Source organism: Microtus ochrogaster, unplaced genomic scaffold (genome assembly GCF_000317375.1).
Source record: "Microtus ochrogaster isolate Prairie Vole_2 unplaced genomic scaffold, MicOch1.0 UNK72, whole genome shotgun sequence".
NCBI classification, from domain to species: Eukaryota; Metazoa; Chordata; class Mammalia; order Rodentia; family Cricetidae; genus Microtus; species Microtus ochrogaster.
This window is the reverse complement of record NW_004949170.1, coordinates 202401-228267: the sequence shown is the minus strand read 5'-3', so window position 1 is coordinate 228267 and position 25867 is coordinate 202401. Positions and strand designations below refer to the sequence as shown.

Genomic DNA, 25867 nt, shown 5'->3' with positions numbered 1-25867 from the left:
CTTCTATACAGATAAAGAGGGAAATCTAATCAAGAAGGTAATTCCAACTATGTGCACAACACTGAGTTCCACTTGATAGCATCCATAGCTAAAAGGCAAGATTAGAGTGCAAGAAAAGCCAAATTAAACTAGTCCTTAATCTCTGCTTTTAACACAGGCAGAGTCGGGGACTGGAGGCCATAGTATGTCAATGGCACCAACAGAGAGAGGCCACACTTTTGAATCTGTTACATGCAGGATGACTTGGAAATGTTCATTGTGGGCAGCCGTAGCACAGAGCTGTGCTGTGCAGTGGTCAGAGGATAAACCCGCAAGAGTCTGGCCTGGTGCCTTCTCTTCAAGGAGGTTACTATGTGGTTATTCACCTTGGTGTCGAGCCTGTGAGTCACCCTGCATGCTCCCTTTTTATGAAGCACTGGTTGATATATACCTAGAGCACCCTGCACTTGTAGGTATGTCTGATGCCCAAACAATATGTTACCTACATTCCCTCCAGCATCTAACTCAGTCCTGACATGAGGTGAATGGGACAGGATGGGTAGAAGCCGCCAGCTGATGCCCATCCTCATGACAGTGATATTTTTGATGGGAAGAAAGATGAGTCACAGAAGTAGAGCCTGATAGATGGGGGACTAGCCATGGCAGGCAGCTGTCCTTGTGGGCCCTTGGCAGCCCTTCATGAAAAGTCAGAGCCTGAAGGTGTGAATTCTAGAGTGGCCAAGGGTAGCTGGTATGGGTTAACCCAGGCAGGGAAGATGGACTGTCAGGAACCCAGAATTCCTCTGGAGGTGCCAGCAAAGATCAGCCTGGACAGCTGGTAAATTCTGACTAGTTCTCTAGTCCTCTCTTGGAATGTATTCACAAAACAGGCCTTAATTTGAATAAGTTCTCTGTAGACTTTGGAGTTTTTGAACACTTGATCTCCAGTTGATGCTGCTGTTTGGGAAGGCCATGGAACCTTTAAGACTGAGGTTCTCAGCCTTCCTAATGCTGCAACCCTTTAATACAGTTCCTCATGTTATTTTGACCCCAGACATAAAATTGCTTTTGTTGCTACTTCATAACTAATTTTGCCATTTTTATGGATCATAATGTAAATATCTATGTTTTCTAATGGTCTCAGGCAACCCCTGTGAAAGGGTCATTCAACCCCCAAAGGGGTTTGACTAACACGCTGAGAACCACTGCTTTAAGAGGTACAACCCTGCTGAAGGAAGTACTCCACTGGGCTTTCAGGGTTTATAGCCTTGCCCCACTTCCTGTTCAGATTTCTGTGTGAATGAAAATGTGATCGGCTAACTTCACACTCCTGCCCATGATGCCTTCCCCGCCATAATGGACTCTTATCCCTCTGGAACTATGAGCCAAAATAAACCCTTTTGTCCCGAAACTGCTTTTTGTCAAGGTATTTTTATTACAGCGACGACATCTCCACAATAGAAGCCCCCTTTGATGCAGAAAATGGATGGGGCTTGGCTCAGGAGTGGCTGGCTACCTCACGTGCTGTCCCTTAGGAAAGCAGGCTGAAAGTAAAGCTGAAGAGTGAGGGCTTCTGAGAGTGTGACCTGTGGTTTCCCTGGTGGTTCCTCAGTGAAGCACAGCTCCAAAGACAATGCTTTTGTTTGGGCCTGTGGCTGGGCAAAGTGAAGGAGACCACAGAAACTGAAGAACACAAAGGGGATGAGATGCCTGCAGCAGGGGACAAGGCTGCCTCAATCCCACCCCAGAAACCATTGCCAGATCCTGTGCATGCATAATCACTGTCACATACCCATGGCTAAACTGTTACCTATTCCCTCCGCTCTCATCTGGGATACCGATAGCAGGGACCCAGACTGATGAACGCTCCCCAGCCTTCACGCCCCAAACATGTGTCTCACAGGCCATGTCAGGCACTGCTTTGGGGGACCTGGTCCAAGACAGATCCTGGCTTGCAGCACCCACAATTCATCACTCCCCAGAAGGTTTCTGAAGCTGCTAAAATCCTACAGTAAATTTTACCCCCAGCCTTGGTGGAACTCAATAGCACACAAAATACAGGAACACGAGGATGAAAAGTCAATTGACAGGAATGAGGGTCAAAGAAGGTATCCGTGTGCATTTTCAGTCAGTTGCCAGTCATACAAAGGGACAAAGGATGGTAGCAATTCAAATATTAGAGAAGCCCCTGGTACTCTTAGGACAACCCAGGACTTGGAAACCACTCAGCTCAATGTTTTCCATGAGCACATTTATTTCTTGAGAGGTCAGTAGAGTTGCAGCCATGTCTTGCTGCCTAGGGTGGTGCAGGGTGACAACCACATCCAAAGTGCTGGAACAAATACAATCATTGTCACAGATGCCAGTTGCTACTCACCGCACACCTGGGAAGCCTTTACTTTTATTCTCTTTGCAGTAGAGGTTTGACATGACAGTGGGCAGAAAACTATGGCTTACAGCCCAGGGATAATCACATCTCCTCTCCATCAGCAAAGTGAACCAGACAGCTTCGTGATTCCAATACTTATTTATACACAGAACAGGGACATTTTACATAAATAGCCAGAGGTGATGGGAGCTTGCACTGCTGGTTTGGACAGTGTCTTTGTCTCCATGTAGGTGCTTTGTTCCTCAGGTCTCGGCCTGTTGAGATGGTGGGGACAGTGCCTGTCATCAGGGTCAGTACCCACACCTGTTTCTGTGTGACAGAGACACGTTTTCCTTCCACCATCTATCAACTTGTACTTTGAAAGTTGAAGATTGACAGCCCTGAGCTTATTAACCAAAAAAACACCACTTTGGGTGGCAGCAATATGAATTAATCTTTCCCTTTCTGCTTGAGAAAAACATTTGCAACTCTTTTCTGTGAATGTGGACAGGGAAAACCCAAGCAAAAATCTGATTTGGAACTGGTCAGCAGTAAATAGCCTGCTTCCTTCCACAGCCAGGAAGCAGGGCTGGTTTTGAACTTAAACTAAAATGTAAAATAAAGTGCTTTGTCTATATCCTCTTGCTCATAGTAGGTTTTCAACCAGAGCAAGAGAGCCCTAGTTTTGTTACTGCTACACCAACATCACACACAAACAGCTCTATTTAGTCCCTGCATGAAGGACAGGGGGAATGTGGCCAGCTCACTCCAGCCAACCTGAGATCTGCTTCTAGATTTACAGACACCTGAATTAGTGTTCATGAGAAATTTCTTTAAAACTAGGACTCTGCCAAAAATCAAGACAGAACCTGAAGCCACAAAAGAATGCAGTGTAGATAGTAGGACAGAGGTGACTTACACATGTGTGCTGTGGGCAACTGGTACATAATCTTAGGACGTTCATCTCAGCCCTATACCATGAAGAAACAGAAGAGGATAAACAGCTTGGAGAAGAGACTTCACAGTACAAGGAAGGTCCTGAAGCCACCTGTTTGTGTCCCCCATCTCTGCACCCTCTGCTGTGATGGTGTTCTCAATTAGCAAAGGCTGCTCAATGGAGACCCTACAGGACAGGTCTTAGATGTGGGTAGGGCACCAGGAGCAGGATGCTCACAGGGTCATTTGGAGGCTAGGATGGCTAAAAACCATTTGTTCTTTTTTGTTGTCATTGCTGATAGAGGAAGTATAACCTAAAATTCTGATGCCTTCACACTTGAAAAACTGAACATAAATATCAAAACCAATCAAACCAACAAAATCTGCATAAGCTGAGCATCTCTAACACAAAAGTCTAAACCTCAAAACTCTGTGTGTCCAAAGAGCTTCATATTTCTGAAACTTTTATATGTGGGGTTCAGGGATGCTCAGATGGTAAAGACTTATCAAGATATTCCCAGATCCAAAAGGTGTCTCAAATTCTTCTGGCCCTACGCATGTTAGATGAAGGGCTACAACCCCACACTGAAAATACAGCAGCAAAATCAGAATTCCTGACACACCACAGTCTCTGGGAATGGACAGCTATGTGTCACAATTCTGTGCACTGTATGGAATATCAACACTTCAAGTAAAGCACAGCAGTTAAATCACATCCATTCCCAAAAAGAGTACTGGGGGTTTCTGGCTTTGGGAACCAATTTGGTAATGATGGCTCCATTCTGGAAATTTGCAGTGACTTAACAAAAGGTGAAAATATACTAAAATGTCTCTTCAAAGTCACCTAAAAACCACCTGAGATTCTTCCAGGTTCTTTTTCTTCTATTTTTGTTGCTGTTTTTAGAAGGGGGTCTCATGTAGCTCAGGCTGGCTTAGAAGCTAACATCCTCCTTTCTTCACCTTCTAAATCCTGGCATTACAGGCCTATACAACCACACCCATCAAGAATTTTCAAATTCATTTTAATTCTATGTTTATTTGGAAGTAAAATTCACTGGGCCTAGTGGCTTAGGCCTGTACTTCCAGCTACCTGAGAGACGAAGGCAGGAGGACCAGAGTTTCAAGGTATGATTGGGCTACAGAATGAATTACAAGGCAGCCCAGCTAACTTCATAATAATAAAAAAGTAAAAAGAGGGCCAGGGAAACAGTTCAGTAGAGAAGGGCTTGTCCAGTGTGCAAAAAGCCACAGGTTTAATCCCCAGAACAGAGTAACTGGAGAGAAAGAAAGAAAAAGGATTTCTAATACGGGTTTCCAATCTCTCTTGCTAAAATAGGGGGGGGGGAGAACATATTCCTATAATTTTGGCTGTCATAGACATCTTTGGTCAACAACAGTGACTTTGCCCCTGATATTTCTAGTGAATAGAAGAGGCCAGAAGGAACTTCCTGACTTCATATCAGTGACAGAACTCAGGTCTTCCTGTCAGCCCTTCCATTGTTATAGGAAGAAAACGGATGTTATTAACGGGTCAAAACACACCAAGAACAGTGGCTCTGGAGGGCTGTGAGACCCAGGGAATCTAACAGCGCCAGGCACACAGACAGGGACACTACCTTATGGATACAGGGGATACTGAACCCAGGTGCCAACTTTATCATTTTCCCACAGTAAAGAAAAACCAGGACACCTCAAAATGTGACCAGAAGTCCCTGTTCACAGTAGAATTCTGAAGAGCCCATAAAAAGAATTCCTGCAAGTTTGGCCCATTTTTATAAAACTTCTATGCCTAACACTAACTGATATCCAAGATACAGAATAATTTCTTCAGTTGCCGTAAAAGTTCCTTGTTTTGGTTGTTGACTATATTTGGCAAGAACCATATATGTGTGTGATCATGTCCTATAAGATATCAGTCATTGCTCCCAATGTCAGCCTTGGCATATTTGAGCTTAGTGTGCTGCCTGTGCCATGGGAAAAAACAGAACCCTAGCATAAGAAATAAACATATCTGAATTTCTACACCTCTACCTGCATGAAGGCTCAAGTAAATCTGGAAGAGTCTGGCATAATCTGCATATGACACATTTAGTGTTTGCATAAGTTTTTAACTTCTATGGCTAATATCAAAAGCGAACACCTTCTAATACTTGTCAAAGCGTATCTTTTTTCCTATTATAATTTCTTCATGGCTCAAAAATCCTGCCTGTATCTATACCACTGCCCCCGGGGCCAGATGCACTATTTAATTCTAAATAGCAAGATATGTGAGGTGGCCATTCTGCTCATAGCAACAGCCCACAGCCCACCTTCCGCTCATGCCATGGTCCAGACATGAACCCTAATAGTCCCTGAAGGAGAGAGGAATAAGTAGGTGGACTGGGATCCCTCCTGCCTGCTATAAATAGTACATCAGAGCACACATCCTTTACTGATGTAAATATCTATCTTATAGTCCACCTCAACACTTGGATTACATGGTGACAGCTCAAAGCCAGGTGTTCTCCCTGAATATCTGCTGGCAAACTGGACGGCATTATCAGCTGTTTTTGGGGAAGCATCCTGGACAAACAGGCAGATTTTTTTTTTCCCTTTAAAAACCAAGATTATTGAGAGAAAAAAAAACCCCAAGCTAGACAAAGCACGCATCCGATGGGACTGGTTCCTGCTCTTCTGCTCTTCTGGTCCCATTCTCCAGCTCTGATGATGGGGTAACTCGAGCTACGTGCAGTGCTCACTGGTCGCTCCATTCACGGTGTGTTTGCCTCTGTGCCTGGTAAGCAGCTTCTTGTTCAGGAGCCGGCTGAGGGTTGCCCCCTTCTTCTGCCTCCCCTCTGGCTGCTGCAGGAATACCAAGTCGTTATGTGACTGGCTCATGCCTGGGTCTTTCTGCTGGTGTCGCCGGCGGAAGAAGAGCTTGGCACTCTTCCTTAGAATTCCTCCTGCAAGAGGGGAGCACAGGAGTGGTCAGGGCTGTGGGAGAAAGAACCCAGGCCAAGGGGGAAGCAAAGTTCCCAGACACCTGTACAACCTGTAACAAAACCAGGTACTCCCTCAAGGAATGGCCATTGCCCACAGAGGCAGAGTTAAAGTAAGACCCTTATAACAGCAAGACTGGCAAGCCTGTACTGTCGAGTCGGTGGGCTGGGGGTCCCTTATGACCCCTCCCCTTTACTAGGAACTCTGTGATAAATAAGCAAGGCCATGCTGTATGCCCAGGAATGAAGGATATGTTCCTAACAGCAAGCTTAGAGCCCTGTAAATCATGGAGCTTGTGTTCTTAATACAGTATTGTTCTTTGAGGAATAAGGTTTATTTTTAAAAGTTAACTCTAGATCATTCTTTAGACTTGCACAAGGATATTATATCTATTTTATCTACTAGTCTGTTCATACGCTCACCCACTCACCCACACTAGACTAAGTCATATGAAACTTGTTAGTGGACCATTTTCAACCTAGAAAGTCTCATGCTAGGCTGAGAATGTAACTTAGTAGTAAAGTACTTGCCTAGCGTGCATAAGGTCCTGGGTTCAATTCCCAGCACACATTCACCCAACAATGAAAATAGTAAAAACAAAGAAAAAGAAGTGGGCAAGACAAAATGAAAAGAAGCCCTGGATTTTGTTTGGTTCAACTCCTTGGCACAGATGCCGAGTATGGTGTATGGGACAGAAAACAGAAAGCCAAGAGTGGTAGCACCTGTGGGGTTAAAACAGTCCCTGAAAGTCAAGTGAAGGCACAGTGCAGATGAGAGGAAGCTCAACATCACCTTTTCACCAATTAGTTTAGCATCTTATTAACCCAGGCCCAGCAAGGCCAGGGGCAGTGCCAAGCTAGCCCATGAAGTTCATTATTGTTTGCTTCAAGGAGTTGTGTTCAAAAGAGAAGCCTGGCCACGGAGCCAGGGAGATCTGTCCTAAATTTGACGGTTTGTTTGGCATATGAGCCACATTCAGCAATCCTGATACACATACATGGCCTCCTGTGTTGCTCACGGATGGGGGAAAAGCATGGATGTGCTTCTGTACATGAAACACATGCCAACATGTTAGCATCTGAGGGTGGGGAGGAGACCTGGTAGGGATCTCCTTATCATCCATATTCACAATGGAGAAAGAAGCTGGTTGCTTTAAAAAGCCACGTTGGGTGGGTGGGGTGTACTTTAATCCCAATACTAGGGAGACAAGGGCAGGCAGACCTCTGAGTTAGAGGCTAGCCTAGTATACAAAGCAAGTTCTATGACAGCCAGGGCTACAAAGGGAAACCCCAAATAAAAAACAAACCACAAAAACAAAACAAACAAAAGAACCCCCCAAACAAACAAACAAACAGTCACCATGGCAGCCTGACTTTAGTGATGAGTTTTCCTTGTCCTGTTGGCAGAAGCAGAAAAGCTGGACTGCCTCAGAGGAGTAAGCTAATTTAATCTCCACAAATTTGCCAGAAAATGTTTAAAAACCTCTCCTTTAACAAACAAATTGCTTGTCATGAAGCGAGTTAGGACAGAGTTTCACATTTATCCCAGAGCAATTGCTAGGGTCTGGGGGATGCTGGAAAGAGAAGGAAAAGGAGGTAAATATGGTCAAGCAAACAACTCTGCTCCAAGCCACAGCCTGGTGTTGCCACAGGTTGTTCCTAGAGTGAGTCTTGTCTCTGAGCAAGAGGCCAATCACCAGTTAGTGTTTGGATGGCTGGGTACTAACCTCCAGCTGGGCATGACTGGAGCTGGTTCGTGCATGAATAAATACAAAGACACTCGTGTAGGTAATTCTGTCATACCAAAAGCATGAGGCAGGCAGAGAACCAAGCTCTAGGCATAGGCCCTCCTGGCTTTGAGTGGTTTCCAAGCTCTAGGTTACCTGGGCTAGAGGTGGGGAGGAGGGTCTGTGAGGATTTCAGACTTACAAGCACCTCCTAGATTTTGTTCTAGGTTAGCTTTGGAGTTCCCAAAGAGCACAAACAGCGGAGGGACTCACACTTGAAGTAGAGGAGGTTGGAGGGTAAAGGGAAGCCTGAGAAAAAGAACATAATAATCCATGCCCTGGGCCAACTGTAGACCCCAGAACCCTTGGTAGGACGGACTCTGCATGTCCCTGGCCTGAAGCCTAGCCTGGGGTGGGGACTGTATTTTAGAACAGTATAGTGCTATGAGCTGAACTGTATTGTTCTCAAGTTCCTGTGTTGAACTCCTAGCCCCCAGAATCTCAGAATGTACCCTTTGGAGATGGAGTCATTCCAGAGGTGATGACATTAAAAGGGGATAATTAAGATGGGCCTAATAAAACATTCCTGATGCCTGGTGGCCTTATGAGAAAGGGAAATTTGAAGAGACACAGAGAGAAAATGATGCGGAGGACAGGAGGTAAAGATAGAGATATCTATAAGGCAAGGAAGGCCATGGACTGTTGCAAAGCCCTGAAGCTAGGAAAGGCCAGGGCGGTTTCTTCCTGCTGTCTTCAGAAGAAGCCAGTTCATTCGACACTCCAATCTCAGGTTTGTATAGAAATAAAAGATCATAAAGCTACCATTTAAGACAACACAGGTACCTCACTCACAAGGGACAAACATGGATTCGTCCAGGTTAAGGCAGGAAGTCAGACCATGAAGACAGGCACAGGGTGACTATATTCAAACAGCTTTTTAAAATTATCTTTTTTTCAAACAGTTTAAAAAGGTAATCACACTTCCTGGCCATCACTACAATTTCCTCAAGAGAAACTGCAGCATAAATACCTAAAGTCAAATTCCGGCCCTGAAGTGTCTCTCTCTCTCTCTCTCTCTGGGGGGAGGGGGTTCAAACTTTCATTTGAAGTTATGTGAAATCTGAGGCAAATCACATAGAGATCTTTGTCTCTCTTTTGTGGTGCTGGATATCAAACTCACATCTAACAGGTACCAGATAAACTCTACCACAGAACCACAGAACCGTACTCCCAGTTATGAACTAACACATTTACTATGTGTTTAACCCTCATCACCACAATTACCATTAGAGACAAATAATTCTGGAAGAACCTGATATGTATATCAGGTCACATATATACATATCAGTCAGAATGAGAGGCACAGAGACACTGGTGAGGGTACTGGGCTCAGAAGACAGGGTAGAGTCTGCTAGGAGCTGAGGAATGGATAAATGGAGGTCACGCACAGGGATAAGCTTTTCAGCTCTCTAGCACATCAGATGACCACAGTTCACAGGAAGTCATATGAAGGAGCATATGTGTAGGAGTAGGAAGGCTCCATGCACAAAGTCTTAAGAAGGAAACTCTCCTGAGTTGTCATTATGTGAGTGTCCACATGCTAAAATATCACACTGGCCTTCCTGGGGGTGTTGCTTAGCATAAGTCTGTGGACATTAAAAAGCCTCCAGTGTTTAAGGAGACATGAGCCCTGGCTGTACTGGTTTGACTTTCACACACTGGGTTTTCAAACTTGCATTTGAAGTTATGTGAAATCTGAGGCAAATCACACAGTTTTTAAATGGGGAGCTGGCACTGGGGAAAATTCTCTTCCTGGTGTTAGTCTCCCCTTTAAAAACACCCCCAAGAAAACTGAAGCATGAAAAGACACAGAAAAGAATTTGAAAATTATTCTAAATTCTAGCCCTGCTGTCACATTCCTAAATTTACCCTATTTATTTCTGTGGAGGGGCAGATATAAATAGCCAATAGGAGAATCTGTATTAAAATCTGCATGCAGAAAGACAATGGCCCTGGCAACCTGAAAGCGTGTTCTCTGGTGTCCAAAAGCAACCTCAGATCTCAAAAGAGACATACATGCATAGAAGAGACAACTCAAGAGACAACAAACCAGTAAAGCTCTGCCAGGCTCCCTTAGCCCAGCCAGGCTGCCCAGGTGATACCTTGCTGAAGCCATCACAGCAAGGTGGCTTTGCACCATCAGAGGACAGAAGAAGTGTCCTGTCTGATCGCTGATGAAGGTGACAATCTACTTAGAAGTCAAGACCACAGAAAAACAGCCACAGGAAAGGCCAGGCAGTGGGAAACCCTTCACTCTGCCAGTACTCTCCACATAGTCAATTACACAGAATGTTTTAAAAATGCAAGATGAAAAATAACTTACTGTGCAGATAATTAATTCTGGTTGGCATAGTGATCCTCTTAAGTGAAAGGGAACGAGCACGAGATGCAGAGATGTGGAGAGGCAAAAAGAAGAGCACGCAAGAACAGAGTCAGAATGAAAGTTAGAGCTTGGAGTCACTGTATCACTGTGCGCACACATGCTCACACACGCATCCACATGCACACCTGAGTACACTAATGCACACACATGCTCACACTTGTATACAGGCACACACATGCACATATAGCAGAGACTCATACACACATGCACATACATTACATGTGTATATACATACATATGTGAACATGGGCAGTCATGCTCCTATTTGTACATGCATGTACATGTATATGCATTTTTAAGCACACACATGTACACATGCAAGTTTGCCATCCAAGATATTTGGCAACATTTCTTTCCAGTTTTTTTCTCAAATCTTTCTAAGGGCCTTTGTGATGAACACAGGACAAAATTCACCACCCAGACCCATGTGTACAGTTCCAGTGGGCTTATTATCACATAGCTGCAGCAGTACTTTCTTTTCAAGTGCTGGGAACAAACCCAGGACCTCATGCATGCTATACAAAGCACTCTACCACTGTGCTACATCTCCAGTCCTGCCAGTGCTTTTAGAACCTAAAACAGCTGGGTGGTGGTGGCACATGACTTTAGTCCCAGCACTCGGGAGGCAGAGGCAGGTGGATCTCTGGGAGTTTGAAACCAGCCTGGTCTACAAGAGCTAGTTCCAGGACAGGCACCAAAAACTACAGGGAAACCTGTCTAGAAAATAAAAATAAAATAAAAGCTTAAATTGGATTTGGGAAACCAATTTTCTGATTTGGCTGAAATATATAAATTCCCATTCAGCAAGAGTCCAGGAGAATTCCAGTTCCATGGAAATCCAAAGCCTTCAACACTCTCCTGACTATATTAGAAGATGCAGATGGTTTGCAAGTCATGTAAATCTTGGTTTAAAACCAATCCCTGGGGGCTGTAGAGATGGCTAAGAAGTTAAGAGCTCAGGTAAACTGTTTCAGTGGGCGTCCCCATCAGGGTCTTGACCTCTTTGCTCATATTCTTACTCCACCCACTCTTCAACTGGACTTTGGGAGCTCAGTCCAGTGCTCCAATGCAGGTCTCTGCCTCTGTTCCCATCAGTTGCTAGATGAAGGTTCTATGGTGATATTTAAGATATTCATCAGTCTGACTACAGGGCAAGGCTAGTTTGGGCACTCTTTCCTCTATTGCTTAGGGTCTTAGCTGGGGTCATCCTCGTGGATTCCTGGGAACTTCTCTAGTGCCAGTTTCTTGCTAACCCCATAATAGATCCCTGAATCAAAATATCTCTTTCCTTGCTCTCATCTCTGTCCTTCCTCCATCTTGACTATCCTGTTCCTTCAAGTTCTCCTCCCCCACTTCTCCCCTCTTCTTCCCCTTCTGCCCTCCCTACTCCCCCCACCCTCGTATCCCAATTTTGTCAGGCCATCTTGTCTATTTCCCTTTCCAGGTGGATCTATGTATGGACAGGGAAGGAAACAGCATAGGTCCAAACTAGTCCCTCTGAATGTGAGTGACAGTTGTATGGCTGGGGCAGACTGCAGGGCCACTGGCAGGGGCACCAGGATTTATCCCTACTGCTTGTACTGGCTTTTTTGGAACCTGTTCTCTTTGAATGGATACCTTGCTCAGCCCAGATACAGTAGGAAGGGCCTTGGGCCTTCCCTAAAGCAATGTGCCTTACCCTCTCTGAGGAATGGATGGTGGAGTGGGGTGGGGGATAGGTGAAGGGAATGGGAGGAGGGGAGAGAGTGAGAACTGGGATTGGTATGTAAAATTTTAAAAAGAGGTTACAAACACTGGCTGCTCTTCTAGAGGACCCAGGTTCTATTCCCAGCACCACATGGTAGCCTACAACCACCTATAATTCCAATTCCAGGGAATGGGATACTCTTTTCTGGCCTCTGAAGGCACTAGGCATGCAAGTGGTACCCAGATATACATTCAGGAAAAAAAACACCCATATAAAATAAATTTAAAAAAAAACACCCACATAAAATAAATTTAAAAAACAAAAACAAACAAAATACCAACTAAACTCCACCAAGCCATTTCCTGTAGTACCGGTATTGAAAAAAATATCATGAAATGAAATGGTTTGACAACCCAACTTAGACTTATTTAACATTCTGCCAACATCTCAGGCTAAGTACAAAGCTTCTAGAAACTGCAGGACATAAACTAAGCATATGTGTGTGGTGGTGGGGAAGCATATTGCAGGTGTAGTCACCTATACATCTGTGTAGGGGTTAGAGGTTAATATGAGGTATCTTCCTCTATTTTTCTCCACCACAGGTTTTGACAGAATACCCACTAAACCTGCAGCTCACCCACTGGCTAGTCTGGCTAGAGAGAGCTCCCGGGATCTTTATGTCTTTGTCTCCCATTAGCACTGGGATTACAGATGTATATGTTTTTGCATGGGTACTGGGAATCTGAACTTGGTTCTTCATGCTTGCATAGTGAACACTTTGCCCACTGAGCATCTCTCTAGTTCGCCCCCCTCCCCCCTTAAAACAAGGTTCCACCATTTAGTTCTGGTTGGCCTGGAATTCACCATATATACCAGGTTAGCCTTAAACTCAGAGATCCCCCTGCCTCTGTCTCCCAAGTGCTAGTATTAAAGGCATGTGCTACCATGCCTGAGCTTTACAAAATAATTTTTTAATATGTTGCCAAATACTCTCTTTCAGAAAACTTTAGGTCAAGGCATTTCAAGTACCTGAGGGCAGGTTCAACCTCAGCTCCCAGATCAGTCAAACATGCTTAGACCCCCCAATGCCCAGCCTCTGGGGGAAGCTCTCATGCAAAGAGGCTTTTCCAGCCCCCAGAAGATGTGACAGACATCCAGACTCCTAAGAGGCATTCATCCATCTGGCCAGTGAAGGGAGAAGGATGTTAGGTGCACAGCAAGGAGGGTACCCCAAGGGAGACCAAAGCTAGCAGGAGCAGGAAAGGCTGGAAGGAAGAAAAGGAGCGGTGGGTGGATGCACAGGGGTAGTAGGCTTGGCATCTCTTAGAAACCTGGAGGGCACAGAGGGAGCTTTGGGTTCTGCAGGGACATGAATATATAGACTATTAACTCAAACAAGTGGAGGACAGGATATACCCTAGTCTTCCTTGTTCTCCCCTGCTCACTGACTTTCCCAGCAACCTCCCCAGAGGCTTCTGTGATCTCAGGACAAAGACCAGGTCAGAGTATGCACATGGGGTAGGCAGTAGACAGTCCACCTGATACCCTGGGACACAGCTCACCCAGGGAGGATACAGTGTTCAACCGAGGGTCCCCAAGGCCAAGCTGTGGGAAACAGAGGCTGGGGTGATATGAAATCTTCCCCAGGAACACCCCCTTTCTCCTTTTAATGTTTAATTCCTCCCCTTATCCATTTGGCAAAGGGCACAAGTCACAGGCAAGAAGCTAAACAGCAACAGCTTAACCTCAGCACCTGGGACTTGTGTTCCACTGTGTGGTGGTGTCTGTGCCATGCTCCCTAAAGAGTGTGGTGCCTGTAGCTTCTACCCCCTAGGGGCCAATAGTACTACTACTTTTCCTGGCTATGACACCGCAGCTGTCTGCAAACATCACCTATGTCCTCCATGAGGCAAAATTGCCCAGCAGGAGACCCACCTGTCTCTAGCAGAAGCAGTTGGCCAGGATTCTTAACACCTGGGATGGCTAAGCTTTTTGCCCAGTGCACTCCAAGAGAATCCTGAGAAATCTGCTGGAGGTAAGTGGGCCTTGGAGCCCCAGATACAAGGCAGAGTTAGGAGTGGATACTGAGTTCCACCACAGCTCCTGGGTTGACTCAGGTGCCTCTTTCAGCACTCATCTTTTTGAGGACGTGGATATTAGGGATGGTCTCTAGGTCTTAGAGGTGAAGCTCAGTGAGTCTGAAATCTCCAAGTCCTGGAACTGTTCCCAAACGTCTAGGTCCAAGTGTCCACCCACAAGAAATGCCAGGCTCTGAAATAAGGGCTCATTGCTCATGAGGAAAACAAACTGATTGTGCTAACAAATGACTTCGTTACTATGTGTGTATCAAGTCAGTGAGTAGTTATTCTGGGGGGATTCTTGCCTTATAGATCTTGTTGATTTCAGGTGGTGAGGTCTCGTTTGGTTCTAGTTGGGAGAAGAGACTGAGAGGAGCAAGTAAGGTTAGATGCCAATCTCTGCTCACTTTGCTCTGTCCCTGGACACTATGGCACCTAACTCCTGGTGGTACTCTGATGCCTTGGATAGCTGTTTCCAGATGGAGAGAGCCAGACAGGGAGGGTGCTTGGAGGCATGAAAACACAGTGGCCCCAGATGAGAAGATGAAGCCCCAGGTGCTCACATGCAGGCTTCCTACCTGCCTTCCAGCTCTAAGTGTCTGAGCATACTGGGAGGGAGGGGATGAAGCCAGGACAGCCTCAGAGAGGACAAAAGGAAGGGAGGCCAGCATGGAAGCAACAACACAGAGAGGGAAGCCCAAGAGAGAAGCTGGGGGGCTTGGGAATGGGTACCTTTATGCTTCTTGATGGCTCCAAGCTCCGAAGCACTCAAAGAGCTCTCTGACAGTTCGTCCCCATCTGGTTCCTGTAAGGCTGGACCACTCCATGCTGCTGCTGGGGGTTCCTTCTCCAGGTCCCAGGAGTCTAAGTCATCCTCTCTAGGCTTGAGGGCAGGTAGGGCCTGGGCGGGCTCATCTTCAGGTGGGGAGGTGGAAGAGGCTGCAGCTGCTTCTTGAGGGCACAGAGTGGATGGGGCATCCCCTTGTTTGGTGCTGTCCATAGAAGCTGCATAGTCCAGCATGAGGGCAGCATTGTGGTCCTGAGACAGTGAGGTCTGTCAGGGGAGATGTACAACAGGGCTGAGGGTAAATGAAAAACCAGCCCATGGATGTAACAAGAGCACATGGAAGACAGAGAGGGTTTGACACCACCTGAATATCGCCTCCCAAGGCATTGTGACTAGATATATCAAGCAGTAGCAAGGACAGCTAGCCCCCAAAGGCTCCTGTGTTACATGGTAAATGCTTATAAAATACGTTTCCATCTTAGCCAAGTCAGAGAGCCACAAGGCATCCAGAGGTGGTCTGGAGGGTGCTGTGGGTGCTGGAGAAGAGTTAACACAATTCCTACTGCACACCTATCAGTAAGGGAACCCCAGAAGGTGAGTGGCAAGGACTATCACTTTCTTCAAAGTAGATAAGGTATAGCTCAGGAAAGAGCATAAACTTGGGCAGATTTAATCTTTTACACTCTTGTTACTAAGCACCTTTCTATCTCAAAGTAGAGATTAACCAGAAGATGATGGGTCCTCTTAAGGACTGTATTTGTTTGTAAAGTTACAGGCACTAAACTAATAGGTAATGTGGAAAGCTGGGACAGTGGCTCAACAGGAATGACTGAAAGACGCAGCACCCATGCTGTTCTCAACCTGGGTGGCAGTCACACAAGTAGCTTTGCTAAGTGACAGCTTACAGAAGTGCATGGTATGATACCAATACAACAGTCTATATGCCAATAAAACTAATAATCAAAGTGGCCTACAGGTATTAAATATGAAGATCATCTGATGATTCTGAGGCAAAGCCAGAAAGTAGAGAGATAATCATGGGTCTTGCTTATTAACCCAGACTGAATAAAAGCTTCCACTATTTGGCCTTGTTGGCCCCAGAGATCTGCCCCTCATATTCTGGTGACTGAAGAAGCCAAGAAAAGACTCCCCCTGCCTTGGTGTTCAAGGCCATCATGAGCTTTCTTTTGAAGTCCTGGATCCAGGATACTCACAATACTGTGTATATCACTACCTATCATGACTCATCACTGGCACCTGCCAGCAACTAAGAGAGTGATTTCCAACATGCTCTCCTGCCTGCCTTGTAAGACCCAACCACCCTCCCTAGTCATGGCTACAACTACTGTCGCTTACTGCAGTGCTCTCTCTCCATCTACATTTGGAAACATCTAGAAAGAACCAGTTTCTCCCATGGCCCCTGGCACTGAAGATCTAGCCTGCTCTGCACTCCAGGGGCATGGCTGCAAACAGAGGCAGTTCACACCCTCTTTCTGCTCCCCAAAAGTTACCACAGAGTGGAAGAGCAGGGGAGCTGAACTAGAACATTCTGTAGAACAATCTTTGTTTCTATCAGTAATGAAAAGGAATACACATATTTATTATAAAATATTTAAATGTTTTGGAAATGAGTAATATGGAAAAAATGAACTTGGGAGGCAGCGAGGTAGACCCGGTACCATGTGCTTTTCTTTCTCTCTTAGTAATCATTCCAGAAATGACTTACCAAGCTCTCAAGCCTCGGAGCATTACTAAGCAGATGGCTGCTACCTTCCTGTGTCAACAGGACAAATGACTACCGTGGTCCCAAAGTAACTACCTCTCTGGTGGGAAGGAACTGTATTAGACTCTGTAGAGGGGACCGTCTGGGTGGATGAGGGACTGGGGTGCTGCCTTCACCTACCTTGGAGATCCCTGAAATGATGATGGTACTTTTCTTCCGTGGGGACTTTAGCTTCAGCTTTGAGGATTCACTGAGCTGCCGAATGGCAACTTCAGCCACAGGATCTGAGCCATTCAGCACCAGTAGCTCTGCCAGGAGGAAGGTAGCACTGAGTTCAGTAGCAAGATTAAAAGGCTCCTCTGGAACTCCCAGAGGAAGGGGCACAAATGGTCTATAAGCAGTGGATGGCAAACATTTTGGAGAAAGAGGGATAAAGTAAGGGGTTGAGGTGTTATTACAACTCATCTCTCCATAGAGTAGAAGCAGCCAGGAGCCAAATGTAAATGAACAGGCAAGGTCTGGTCCCTGTAAAACTTCATCTTTAGAAAGAAGGGAGGGTCATCATCATCTATTCCCCGCAGTTATGAGCTACTCATTGATGTGTCTGCGTAAAACTCGTGTTTTACTGTTTACAAGTTGATTGCTTTTTGTCAAGAAGACTATGCAAAGTGGCAAAAGCCAGCAGACAAAAACAAATAAACTGTAGGTGGATGAGATGGTACAGTGAATAAAGGCACCGTGCCGGACGCTCTAACTTGAATTTGATCCCTGGAACCCAGTGGGGGGAAGGAGAGAACAGATGCCTGCAGGTTGTCCCCTTGACCTCCACATGCATGCAGTAACTGACACACACACACATACACACACACACACACCAAAAAGAAAGTAAAAGAAAGAAAGAAGAAATTCTTTAAACACTGGGAAAAATTTGACCTCACAAAGGCACATAACTCTCCCTCCCAGAAGCAGCTGACACACAACACTAATTACAGGCAGCTACTAAAAGCAATTAAGAGCTGGCCCTTCCTGTGTCATAAATATACCAAGTACTGCTGACAGAGCCTGCATGCTCCATGAGGCGAGTTCTTCTCTCTCTTTTGTTTTATTTTTTAAAAATAATCTCCACTTGACAAGGAGAATGATGCCAGGCCATCAGGCAGGTGGTAGAGAGTGGAGGTGCTTAATGGAGTCTCTCCCTCAGAGAACGTGTACTTATAGTTTACACTGTTCTGCTAAGGCAAAATTAAACATGACAAAGAGAGATGGTGGTGTAGCTCAATGATAGATACTTACAGAGTATGCACAAGGCCCTGGGTTTGATTTCCAGGACTAGAGAAGCAAATGAAAAAACAAATACAACAAAAATGCTTTAAGAATGGCCATGGCCGCAGGTCACAGGGTCTGGTTTCCACAGTCAGTGACACACTTAGTCTTGCCTAGTGCATGGCACAAAATTCCTAAAACCTTGACATTTTCTGTGATGTTTATAAGCCTCATTTGTGTGTATGAGTGTGTGTGCATGTTGTATGTGTGTATGCATGTGTCTCTGTGTGCGCATATGTATGTATTCATTCAATTCTGTGCACATGGGTAGGGGCCAGAAGTTGACAATGGGTCTCTTCTTAACAGATCTCCATCTTGATTTTTTTGTTTTGTTTTGTTTTGTTTTGTTTTGAGACAGGGTTTCTCTGTGGCTTTGGTTCCTGTCCTGGAACTAGCTCTGTAGACCAGGCTGGTCCCGAACTCACAGAGATCCACCTGCCTCTGCCTCCCGAGTGCTGGGATTAAAGGCATGCACCACCATCGCCCGGCTTCCATCTTGTTTTTTGAGACACCATTTTTCATTGAATTTGGAGCTCACCAATTGGTTCAGACTGGCTGCCAGCAAGCCCCAGGGACCTTTTTTTTCTACATCCCCAGAGGTGGGCTTATAGACTTGTTTGGCCACTCCCGATTTTTAAGTGGATGTTGGAGATCAAACTTAGGTCCCCACACTGACTTAGAGAAAGGAAAATGTATCTTCAAGATGAGGATTACATGAAAACAATCCTAAAATTGGAGAACTGATACTGATACAGCTTGAATGTGAAATGTCCCCCCACAGTGTTTAAAGGGCCTGCTTCCCAGATGAGGGTGCTACTCTGGAGGTTATAATACCTTTAGGGATAAAACCACTGCCATTGAAGGTCAAGGCTCAGGCCTTGGTTCCAGAGCTCCCTCTCTGCTTCCTGGTGGGCCATGATGTGAATAGGCTCTATTACACACTCTGGTTAACATGAATTTACTCTTGAAACAGTGAGCCAAAACAATCTTTCCTCCATTACACTGTTTCTGCCAGCTTCCTTGGTAACAGTGATACAAAATATACAAAAAAAACTAATCCAGAAAATTGGTAGTGGAAAAGTGAGGTTGTTTCTTCTGCCAAACCTGGATATGTGGTTCTTAGGCCTTTGGAAATAGCTTGTGGGAAAAACATGGGAGAATTTGGAAATGTGGACTAGAAAAACCCTTCCAGAAGCTCTAGAGGCTCCCAAATGACACAGGCTACTGCCATTGCTCTTGCTGCCCACCATAACTAGAAGGTAAGACCTATTGCCGAAGACACCACACACTTTTGTTTAGAACACAGAGAAATCTGGAACTGACCTGAAAACTTCCTCCCTGCTGGAAGGTGCTATGCAGGCTGCTGGGGGAGAAAAAGAATCAATGGGCTTACCCAGCAGTAGACCCTGCACCCTATGATACTGACCTAACAGGCAAGATGTATCTACTAGCACAACAGGGCCATGGCTACTATGAAATAACCCAACCGCTTCTGATTGGATTTGAAGTCTGTTGCATAGGAATTCACTCCTGATCCTATAAACTGGTAAAAGAAAAAAACAAGACAACGAGAAGGAGCCCTCTATTGTTATTTTGCTAAATAGACATGGTGTCAAAAATTTGTTCATATCCATAGACTAGTGTTAATCTCAACTGCTTTTCAGAGAAGCTCACCCCCTTTAAGCAGAGACTCATAACTAATAAAAATGCTGAGAATAAGTAACTTCCCCAAGGCTGAAGGAACATTCTGGAAGAAAGGGAGAAAAGGGACGATACAGGGTAGGAAAGAGCGCTATAAAATGCTGTCCTCTGGATAGGAAACGGCCATCACACTCATTAAGTCGCAGCAGCAGTGATTACTTACACAAGATCAAGCCACAATATTCAACATGGATGAGTGGGTTTATATCTGAAGAGCTACTGGAAGTTGATGGCTGCTGGGGGAGGCGAAGTCATTTTTCTTCAGGGGTTGTCATCACTAGTGAGTTACCCAAGCTCTAATGGATGTCCCCATATATATGCAGGGACCCAGTAGGTTATAAAAAGAGTTAAGACATGGGGGTGGGAGGTGTTTGTGTTAGGAAAGAACTGAGAAGAGGGGGAGTGGGGAGCTGTGGGGAGCTATGATCAAGATACAATGTATCTTGTATATAAGTATGACATTATCAAAAATAAATAAAAATATAATTTTTAAAAAGGAAGAAAAGCTTTAGAACACCGTAAGTCAGCCTTAGGTTCATTTCTGTGGGTGTGTGGCGACCTGAGAGCTGAGAGAAATGCGGTCGGTGAGACTGAGCTTCTGCTCTTTGGGATGGGAAGGAGGACTCCACTGAGAACAGGACTAGAGACTATTTGTGCCACATTTTTGTGGTAGGAATTCCTTCAGTCAATAGCCTTTAAGACACCAGCCCACTTTGGGTGTGGTCTCGTGTACTATAAAGGCAGACAAGAAGCATACCCAGCTCTCTTTGCTGCTGGATTTGGCTCCAGTTCCCAGTGCACAGAGAGGATTGTGGATTGCTATCCTTACTGAGTTTATCCCCAAATAAATAAACCTTTGTTATACTCTCAGGATACTGTGGAATTCTTTGGTATGATTACAAAATGGCACCAATGTGGACCAGCTACATCCACATAAAACCTGAGAGAGCTTGGGAAGGAATTCTAGACACAAAAGAACAGAGTTAAGCTTCTTGGTAGCAGCATTTTTTTCAGATAGGTTCAGTTTGCTGGCAGTGAGCAGAGGCATGATTCCTTTAGGATAAGGCTTCCTGACTCACTCAGCCTTAGCAGCAAAACTGCATGGCTGGCTCCTCTGAGAACCAGATTCGAGCTGGCAGCAGGAACTCTGGCTCTTTTGGGAGGTCCTGCACTTAAATGGGGTTTGTGAGCAAAGTGCTGGATATGGTTCCAGTTAATCGTGACATAGACCTGCTGCACCCCTGGAGCTGAGGCAGTGAGCATGGCCCACAGAGGCAATGAACAAACCTCCACCATGTTGGATGGGGCAGAGCCAACAGGCAAGGCCATGGAGTTGGTCCTAGCCATACCCACTTAGGAATTAAAAGAAAAAGGCACTCCTTGTTGGAAAATGATTACAGATATGCGATAAAGACAAATTTAGACAAAAATAAACCTCTGAACGGGTCACAGTATGTTTAAAAATTATACACAGGCTTGGGAGAAAGAGGAAAAAGAGTATAGACAAGAGTACAGAAATTAACAGATTAAAGGAGCAAAGATAATTAAATATTAAAAATAGAGTAAAATAGTAAATTACATAAAGATGGAAAATATACAGAGAGTCTGGATTATGTATATTATTGTGTTTTCTTTGATTTTTTTTTTTGACTGCAGAGAGACATTTGATTCTGGGGACTGCTAAGTTAAACCAACATAAAGGTATCTTGAATTCAAATTTTGGATTTAAAAATATATTGCTTTGGAAAAGAGGTTCTGCTTTTGTTTCCACAGAAGATGAGAACCTGTGGATTCCTTCCAGGCTAATGTGGTTCAATGGAACAAGCCTCTGCCTGAATTGTCTCCATAAACCCTAAAAATACTCTGCCTGACAAACAGCGGGAAGCAGTTTGGAGAAAACAATGCCCAAATTCCCAAAATGATTGTTTATAAATGTTATTTTTTATTTTAAAAGGATTGATTATAATTGATTAATTTTTATTTTAAAAGGATTGATTATAATTGATTAATGGGCACAATCAATTTCTAAAACAATAAGGGGGTATGATATAGAGATAAATACTTTGCATTGGGATGGACTTTGGCTTATTGATACAATTTAAGGTCAATTTTGTTATATTCATATATCTACTCCTGTTTAAGGCATCTTTATACAGCTCATTAAATATGTACTGTATAATTAAAAATTATAGGTAAATAGATAGCCTTTTATAACAGTCAAACTTGTAGTCATGTTAGTTAAGTTTTCATGGGTAGGTATTCTTCAAACCTTTCGAAGACCTATAGAATATGGCATTTAACTGTTAACCTAGGACTTTCATGACAATGAGACACATCTGCTCCTGGTAGCACCAATCTACTTCAAGAGGATGATGGGCATCAAAGAGGCTCCTTATGGAGTTTGCTAGCCATTTGGGCAAGAAACTGCTTTTGCCTGGACTGCTTGATGGTTTGCTGTATGAATTGGACATGCAGGACCTACAGAAAAATGACTGCTAAATTTTCCAAAAGACAAGATGGTCCTTCGGGGTTCCTGTTTCACAGAGGAAACTGCCAGGCATTCTATAGGAGGACACAGAAGAAAGTGGCTGACAAACTGCCAATACAGGCAAAGCAGTCTTTCAAATTTCCTGCTTCATGAAAAAGTCTGCCAGGTACTATGGGCCTGTAGGCTGAAGACGGGTGCCCCAACATTATAGAAAATCTTTGGGTGACTGTCCAGGCAGCAAGATGTCTCTTGTCAATTCTAGAGTTTTGGAAGTTGCTTACAATGCACTTCCTGTTAACTTAGATAATATTATATCCTTCTGGGGTCTTTGCTGGAGTTGAAGGCAGTTATATAGTTTTCCTTAGTTATGATAAAAGATAAATTAGATATGAAAATCTAGACTCATAAAGAAATACTGTAACTGTATTTCTTGCTTGATACCTGTTTTGTTATATGTAATTTTACTATGAAGTTTAAACCTTCCTTTTTAATTATACAGAAAAGGGGAGATGATGTCCTTCCTTATATGTATTGTTTTATTGGTTGATGAATAAAACTGTTACATCCAATGGCTTAGCAGAATAGAGCCAGGAGGGAAATCCGAACAGAGATATATAGAGAGAGTAGGTGGAGTAAGAGAGCCGCCATGTAGTTGCCAAAGGAGAAAGACACTGGAACACAGAATCTTACTGGCAGGTCACAGTCTTGTGATGATACACAGATGAATAGAAATGGGTTAATTTAAGATGTAAGAGCTAGCCAGAAATATACATGAAGCATATAATTTCTGTGTGATTATTTGGGTCTGGGTGACCAGAACACAAATGAACAGTCTCCGTTTACATATTTGGGTACAGAATTTGCCTATATTTTAACTATGTTCTGGAAATTCTAAAGAGGCTGAATTCCAAAGTAATTCAAGGCAGCACAGCATTCAGGCTATGGTATGGTTATGGCTGACTGCTTTAGTCAGGCTTACAGTGGAGTCTGAATAAAAATTAGAGTAGAAATATATGAAAAATAAACTATTTGGCCAATAAAGGAAAACATCTCAACCTGCCAAAGCAAGTGTGACAGGTTGCCATAGTTACTTGAGATAAGCACCATAAGGAAGAAGTCAAATGGTTTGCACTGGGATGTAGAGGATGCTTTTAGTGAATTTCAAGATTTGGTGAGACCCCAGACATCACAGGCTCCAGCACATAAAACTGCTTGCTCATTTGAAACAGTTCTCTTTAAAGGACATAGCTGCAGGGCACCCTGCTTGAACAGGGCTGCTTAGAGAATTGTTGTCACAGGTCACTCAGAAGTCACTGCGGTCATGATACATAAGAATCGATCGGTGAAACTTAGTGTTGACCACATGGTGCGAGATTTTCATACATGCAGTATACAAGAATTATGGCATTATGAAAAAAAATATACCTAGATTATATAGGCCATGTAATTCAGGGTTGCGTTTCCTGTAAGGAGCATCTTATAGGGCAGAGTCTCCAAGGAGGAAGCCTAAGCTGCAGTAGAGACCCTTGGACCATGGGACATCTCCCAAGGAAAGCTGTAGGTGGAGCTAGCCCCAGAGAGAGGTCACATGGGCTGCAAATGGCAAGGCCACAGGAGTGGAACTCTCTGTGTCTGTTGGTACTCAGATCATTCCACCACGAGCATTTCAGGCCACACAGGGCTAGAGCACCCAGTGCCTTGCTGAGGTTCAGTCTCCCTCTGATCTAATCTCTCCTTTCATCCTCCCATTTCTCTGTTCTAGAATGGGCGCATTTCCTCTGCCTTTGCAGCCTAGAAATACATGACTTTCCTTTTGATTTTACAGGGGCTCACAGTTAAGGGACTTTCCTGAGTCTTAAAAACAAAACTCTACACTTAGATCCAATCCTTGAACAATGTTGGAACTATTGAGTTTATGAGTATTCTTGAAGTTGGCCCAAATGCATTTTGCATTATAAGGCAACTATGAACCTTTGGAATCAGGGTGCAATACTACGGCTTAGATATCAAATGTCTCCCACAGGCTCATGTTCTAAACACTTGTTCCCCGGCCAGTGGCACTATTCTGGGAGGCTGTGGAACCTTTAGAAAGTGGAGGCTCACTGGCAGACATCTGACACTAGGGACAGGCGTTTGAAGGGTATAGCCTGGCCCCTGATTTTAGAATCTCTTTACTTCCTGGGCTAATGTAGTACTGACTCCATGACATGTTTACAATGCCATGTTCCCCCTTCCCCCGCAATGATGGATTGAAACTGGAGCCGAAACAGTCTTTCCCACCATAAGGCTGTGTCTGTCAGCTGTTCACCGCAACTATACAAAAATAGCTAAAAGAAACACCCAGAGAGCTCAGAAAATTGTTCTCAAGTTCTTGAGCACACAGTATAAACCAAGCACAGCATCCAGCCCGTGTTATTCCCTGTGTTGCCTATCCAACGGCACTGATATCACCCATGTGCCAAATGATAGGAAAGATGGCTTTCAGAAAGTTACAAAGTGGGGCCCCACTACCTGCTTGTTTTGTTAAAGTGCTCCACAGACCTAGCTCTGTCTTCCATCTTCCTTCCTCTGACAGTCCCAGCTCCTTTTTAATTTTCTATTTGCAACTAAAACAAAGACTCCCCAAAGATAAAGTAAAGAAAACCTTCACTCCTAAACCTCAGAAGTGCAGAGATGGAGAACAGATCACACCTTACCTGTGTCTGAAGAGGAGAACGTCTTGCTGACGGGAGCACTGTGACACGAAATAGCCTGGACAGAGATGTCCTTCTCAATGACCTTCACCTTGATGGGTGTCCTCACAGGGGACTCTGTAAGAACAAGACTTTATCACCAAGGGCATGAAAACACCCAACAGAAGATTCTAGAAGGTGAGAAGATTCTAGAAGGGGCTGCACCTTGAGGCCCTGCAGTTGTTACTGGCCAGGGCTGGGTTTTAAGATTTATACCCTCTCAATTCTTTTACCATGTTGGCAAAAGTGGGGCTGGGAGTCTAAACTGGAGTAAAAATTCAGAGCCATTTTAATGAAACTGGAGTTCTCATGTGAATTGTGGGTCCCTGATCTGTGCCAAGGGAGCTATTTTGGGAAGATAATTCCTTTACACAAACAGAAACAATATACCAATAAAATGTGTTTTTCATTCTCCATGTCTCCTGACAATGCCCTGCTACATTGCAATAAGAAGGTCAGTGCTGCCCCCATTAAAACAAAATTACCCTTTATTTTTTTTTTTTTGAGACACAGCATCATATATCCTAGGCTGGCCTTAAATTTCATATTAGGCAAGAATGACCTTGAATTCCTGATCCTCCTATCTCCACTTCCCCTGTGCTGCAATTACAAATGTGCGCCATTATGCCTACTTGATACAATCAATGCTGGGGACCCATCCATGTTAGGCCAACGCTGCCCAACTGAGCCACATCCTCAGTTTTACATCATGTCGCCTTCTCGGCAGTGTTTTACATTCAGCTAACTAGACCTAACCATCATGAGTCCCAAGTGGCTGGAGTCTTAGAACCAGACTGCAACTTTAGTGAAACTTCCGGGCAGGACCTCATCTCTGCCCCTTAACCACTTTCTCTTTTGACACAGGGTCTTGTAGCCCTGGCTATCCTGGAATTCACAGAGAGCCACCTGCCTCTGCT

The 25867-nt window shown here is 44.5% G+C and overlaps 1 protein-coding gene across 2 annotated transcripts in view; it reads right to left on the bottom strand.

The window, feature by feature from the left end:
- Nucleotides 1–2209: 2209 nt before the first annotated feature.
- C2cd2 (C2 calcium dependent domain containing 2) overlaps nt 2210–25867 on the bottom strand; it is a 69803-nt gene continuing 46145 nt past the window's right edge. The window contains exons 11-15 of one of the 2 annotated variants that reach the window (XM_026777545.1): nt 24915–25028; nt 16887–17014; nt 14929–15250; nt 10372–10406; nt 6148–6225 (exon numbers count right to left, since the gene is read on the bottom strand). In XM_026777545.1, coding sequence (XP_026633346.1) covers nt 6214–6225; nt 10372–10406; nt 14929–15250; nt 16887–17014; nt 24915–25028 — 611 coding nt within the window. In that variant the 3' untranslated portion in view covers nt 6148–6213. Of the gene's footprint in view, nt 6226–10371; nt 10407–14928; nt 15251–16886; nt 17015–24914; nt 25029–25867 lie in introns of both variants that reach the window. The other variant, XM_005370120.2, reaches the window with a different exon arrangement.